The 5,381-nt window shown below is 47.4% G+C and overlaps 1 protein-coding gene across 1 annotated transcript in view; it reads left to right on the forward strand.

Moving 5' to 3' along the window:
• Nucleotides 1-3,736: 3,736 nt before the first annotated feature.
• C2 (complement component 2) overlaps nt 3,737-5,381 on the forward strand; it is an 18,295-nt gene continuing 16,650 nt past the window's right edge. Inside the window, exons 1-3 of the mRNA XM_012000564.1 lie at nt 3,737-4,046; nt 4,205-4,414; nt 4,982-5,167. Of these exons, the coding sequence (XP_011855954.1) occupies nt 4,001-4,046; nt 4,205-4,414; nt 4,982-5,167 (442 nt within the window). The 5' untranslated portion in view covers nt 3,737-4,000. The remainder of the gene's footprint in view (nt 4,047-4,204; nt 4,415-4,981; nt 5,168-5,381) is intronic.

The raw sequence follows: 5,381 nt of genomic DNA on the forward strand, positions 1-5,381 counted from the left end.
TGAAAAGCTAATTGGGAGCGCCGAGGGGAATAAAGGTCTGTGTCTTTAGCCCTGCAGGTCAGGTCATGGTCCTTCCACATTCGACTGGGCCTCCTGGAGAGCTGACAGTGGACGGTAACTGAGTTTTTGCCAGTGGAATATGAGTGGAAGAGTAGGGTGGGAGGCAGACTTGATGGAGACCCTGTTTCAACCATGCAGACAAGGACAGTTTCCAAAGGCATGAACCACAGATGGAAGGAACCTGGAGGCCTGAAGGAGGCTTATGAGCAGCTCTGCCAGCCAGGGTCACACATGCCATCTCAGCCTTGTCTGCCTACCCCGAGGCTCTTATGTGAAAGTGCTGCAAAATTCTATCTTATTTGAGTTACTGTATTTTAGGGTCTCTTTATTACAGAAGTTTAACTTGTGTCCTAATAAACACATTTCTCTGAGTGTTGCCTTTGGCTCTCACATTGATTTCTCACTAGGTATATCAGTAAGACATGGTCTGGCTTTGTTATAACCAAGCTAGAATAACAGCAGCTTAACTGGTCTGAGCATAAGTGGTCCAGGTCAATCCTATTAGCTCTAGAGGATTGGAGAGCAGGGCCTCTTTAATTTGTTTCTTTATCATCATCCACATGTGACTTCCATTTTGTGATCTAGGTGGCTGTTCCAAAGTCCACCATTCCGTCCACATTCCAGATGGTGGGAAGGGAGAAGACAAATTGAAGAGTAAACACTTCTCCTTAAGAACATACTCCATGGGCCCAGAAAACTTGGGAGTTTTATTACTTAAGCAGAAAGAGAGAATGAATTCTGCTACACTGTGCCAAATTGATTTAACTCAACAAATACTGGGAGAAACTCTTGAAAGAAAGGACTTTTCTTTTGAAGGCAGCTGTTACATATTAGTTTGATGGCTCTAAAAGGCACCCAAAGTTTAGTGATTTGAATGTTCAGTCAGGTTAGGCTTCATTATGTTCTGGTAACCAACAACCTAGAAATATTTGTTGCCCTAGGAGGGCTTACGAAATATAGCCATCAATCTCTCCTATTCTGATGTGCCTGCCCCTTTGCAGTGTGACTTTGCCATTCCTCCTATCAAGAGGTAAATTCTAGGCTCCCAGCCTTAAATCTGGGCTGACTTTGTGATTTGCTTTGACAAATAGAATGTGGCAGAAGTGATGTCATGTGACTTTTGGGGCTAGGCCTCAAGAGACCTTGCAGTTTATGTTTTGGATTCCTCAGAAATTGCCCTGAGACTGCCATGCTATGATGGCTAGGGATAAAAGACCCTGAGGAGGAAGGGCCAGCTGTCCTGCTCTCCACTGAACTCAGCCCCTCGCTGACTGCCGCTGCATGGAAGACCAGCAGAAGAACCATCTGGCCAATATGAGAAAGAATAAATCATTTTTAAATTTCCTACACATTGGGTGGTACTTTTTTCCCTGCATTAGTAGAAATTCAATGAATTAAAATAACAAAGGTTTATTTTTTGGTCATATTACTTATCCACTGAGAGTCAGCTGGGTATTGCCTTTCTTTTTTTTTTTTTGAGACAGAGTCTCCGTGTGTCACCCAGGCTGAAGTGCAGTGGCGTGATCTCGGTTCACTGCAATCTCTGCCTCCCGGGTTCAAGCGATTCTCCTGCCTCAGCCTCCTGAGCAGCTGGGATTACAGGTGTATGCCACCACACCCAGCTAATTTTTGTATTTTTAGTAGAGATGGGGTTTTACCATGTTCGTCAGGCTGGTCCCCAACTCCTGAACTCAGGTGATTCGCCTGCCTTGGCCTCCCAAAGTGCTGGGATTACAGGTGTGAGCCACTGCGCCCGGCTGGTACTGTGCTTTCGATATCACCCAGGGATCTTGGCTGGTGGAGCGGCCACCATCTCAAACATTACTATACAGAGGGGAAGAGCAGGGTGAAGACTGCATTGAGCTTCCATCAGGAAGTGATATATATTACTTGTACTCACATCTTATTGGCTAAAACAAGTGGCTGGGGGAAATTCTATCCTACCATGTGACTGAAAGAAGACAAGGCCACAATATTTGTGAACATCCTTAAGTACCCCCCACCTTTAAGATAGTTTATTTCTCTCTTGTAACAATCTAAGTGGCTGTGCAGGGCTGGTATGACATCAACACTGTGTCAGATACCCAGGCTCCTCTGTCTGTTTGCTCTGTCATCTCTAGCATGTTGCCCTCATCCTCCTGGTGGAAGACGGATCTCCACTAGGTTTACATTCCATGAAAAGAAAAGGTACACTGCCTTTTTATTTTAGGGACATAACTTGGAAATTACATACATAAGTTCTACTAACATTCCATTGGCTGGAGCCAAGTCACCTGGTTACCTAGCTGCAAGGGAAGCTAGGAAATATGGTCTTTAGCTGGGTGACTGTGTGTCCCCCCTAACCATCTCTTACTGTGGAAGGAGGGAGAAAAGATATTTGAGAGGCAGGGGAGGCACCAGCAGCTCTGCCACAGCAGCCACTTTGGAGTCCCTAATACCAGGGTATCCCGATCTTCACGCACTCAGCCCTGTCCAAGGGGAGTCCCACTTTGTGTACATCTGTTTCTGAGGACTCTTTGTTTTGTTTTTGTTTTTTGATACAGAGTCTTGCTCTTGTCACCCAGACTGGAGTGCAGTGGCATGATCTCGGCTCACTGCAGCCTCTGCCTCCCGGGTTCAAGTGATTCTCCTGCCTCAGCCTCCCAAGTAGCTGGGATTACAGGCGCCTGCCACCACACCCAGCTAATTTTTTTGTATTTTTAGTAGAGACAGGGTTTTGCCATGTTGGCCAGGCTGGTCTCAAACTCCTGACCTCATGATCCACCCGCCTCAGCCTCCCAAAGTGCTGGGATTATAGGCGTGAGTCACCACGCCTGGTCTTATTTATTTATTTATTTTTCTTTTTGAGATGTAGTCTTGCTCTGTTGCCCAGGCTGGAGTGCAGTGGCACAATCTTGACTCACTGCAACCTCCACCTTCTGGGTTCAATCAGTTCTCTAAGGACTCACTTGTAAATCAAAAGGGTTTTTAGGAACTTAATGATCACTTCAGAGAGGTTTCATCTTCATTTTTTTAATTGATCTTATTTATTTTTACCCTACATTGTTCAAAAGGTACTGAAAAGACTTCTGTGGGTCAGGGAGACTAACACACTAGCCTCAAGTTTCTTTGCTTCCTGCATTTCATACAAGTGTAGGTTATGATTTAAAGGCACATCCCAGCACCCCCAAAACTTTCATTCCTTTGAGTAACCAACCCCAAATGTATTTACTTTGCCAGCTGGGAATTTCATCTACTAGACTTTCCGTAAAAATGTTGTAAACATTTTTCCTGTCTCCAAAACTAAGTGTTGATTTCATTTCCCCCCCCCCCCAGGTTCTCTCTGGGGAAGGACTGTAGGGAATAAAAGTCTTGTCAATCTTCCTATTTATCAAGAAGTTCTAAAAAAATTAGTTTCACCCCCTCCTTGGACATTTATGTTCAAGAAGACAGAACTGTTCTAGGCTCTCAGAAAGTAAAACCCACTTGGTAAAACCCAAAATAACACTAAAACTTTACTTAAATAAAATATTTTGCAATATTTTGGATGGTTTGTGGGATTGTGTGCTTTAGACTATTCACACAAGAGCAAGGTGCATGTGTGCACACACGAGGGCAAATATGTGTTTGCCTGCGTGTTTGTGAGCATGCGTGTCTGGTGCACATGTGCACACATGGGTGGGTGGAGCATGGGGGCAGTACACAAAGCCTGTGGGGGAGATCTATTGACTCTATAGATATATTAGCATCAGGGAGACAGGGCAAAGGTTCCACCCTTCAGCTCAGTCCCCAATCCCTGCTTATTATTTCCCTAACAGAAGACCATCCCCCTTGCCACTCCCTGGGTTTTCTTCTCTGGCAGCAATGAAGCAGCTGCTGAGCCAGCTCTGGTTTTCGGGAAGTCAGATGACCTTTTCCCTCCCGCGGCTCTCTGCCTCTCGCTGTCCCTAGGGAGGACACCATGGACCCACTGATGGTTCTTTTTTGCCTGCTGTTCCTGTACCCAGGTAGGAGGCAGGGAAGGGGGAACCTCAGGGTCCTGTGTGTGAGGCTGGTGCTCCCAGCTTGAGTTCCCACGTGTGAAACAGAGTCTCTTTTGCTTTCCTTTTCTCATCTGTGTCTTCCTTCTTTCTCCATTGCTGTCTCCTTGTTCCCACGCCTCCAGGTCCGGCAGACTTGGCTACCTCCTGCCCTCAGAACGTGAATATCTCTGGTGGCACCTTCACCCTCAGCCATGGCTGGGCCCCTGGGAGCCTTCTCATCTACTCCTGTCCCCAGGGCCTGTACCCATCCCCAACATCACGGCTGTGCAAGAGCAGCGGACAGTGGCAGACCCCAAGAGCCACCCGGTCTCTGACTAAGGCGGTCTGCAAACGTGAGGCTCCCTGTGGGCTTTGCTCAGGGTGCTACACCAGGGGCCACCCCAGAACTTTTGTTTCGGAGTTGCTCAGGGTGGGACTTAACCTGACTAGATGGCAAAGTTGCTTTTGCAGAGGGCTTTTCAAAATATCCAGAAAACATCAATGGCCAGTAGCAAGGAATTGGGAACAGATTTTGATGGAGACTGTGAGGTGCTAAAGCCAGGGATGACTTTTTATGTACAACTGACTGTCTAGTAGTGACCATTCTGAATGGAGGCTGAATGGTCCTGGAGTCCTCTAGACATCTGAGGATCCCAAGGGGAGTGTCTGGGGAGGCCATGGCCCTCAGGGGGCTGAGGGAAGTGGTTATTTATCAATCAATTCACTTAGACTCTGTGAAATTGGCAATATTCAATGAGTTGCCAAAAACAGTAATTTCACATGCTGCAACCTAATATATCAGTGTTTTGACAGCCAGTTGGCCATTCCCATGCATTCTGGTATAAAATCACCTGCTTAATCCCCAGCCCAGGTGTTATCCATCCAGCCCTATTTTCCCCACCCACTTCCTCTCTCTCCAGCTGTGCGCTGTCCAGCCCCTGTCTCCTTTGAGAATGGCATTTATACCCCACGGCTGGGGTCCTACCCCGTGGGTGGCAATGTGAGCTTCGAGTGTGAGGATGGCTTCATATTGCGGGGCTCGCCTGTGCGTCAGTGTCGCCCCAACGGCATGTGGGATGGAGAAACAGCTGTGTGTGATAATGGGGGTGAGTGCTCTGGCTGATGGGCTACACGGGGGCTGGGGTCTCCTGGGGAACCCTGGGGCCCAATGTGCATCCAGGAAGCCTCTGTGGGGATAGGGGTCTGTTGTTCAGTGTGCCATAATAATATTCCTGGATTTTGGTAAATTGAGGTCTACAGGTCACACATCACAAGTCTGCAAGGGCCAGGCCCCAGGCAGCTGGTGCTAAGCTTCAGATG

The sequence above is a fragment of the Mandrillus leucophaeus genome, unplaced genomic scaffold (genome assembly GCF_000951045.1).
Source record: "Mandrillus leucophaeus isolate KB7577 unplaced genomic scaffold, Mleu.le_1.0 Scaffold630, whole genome shotgun sequence".
Taxonomy (NCBI): domain Eukaryota; kingdom Metazoa; phylum Chordata; class Mammalia; order Primates; family Cercopithecidae; genus Mandrillus; species Mandrillus leucophaeus.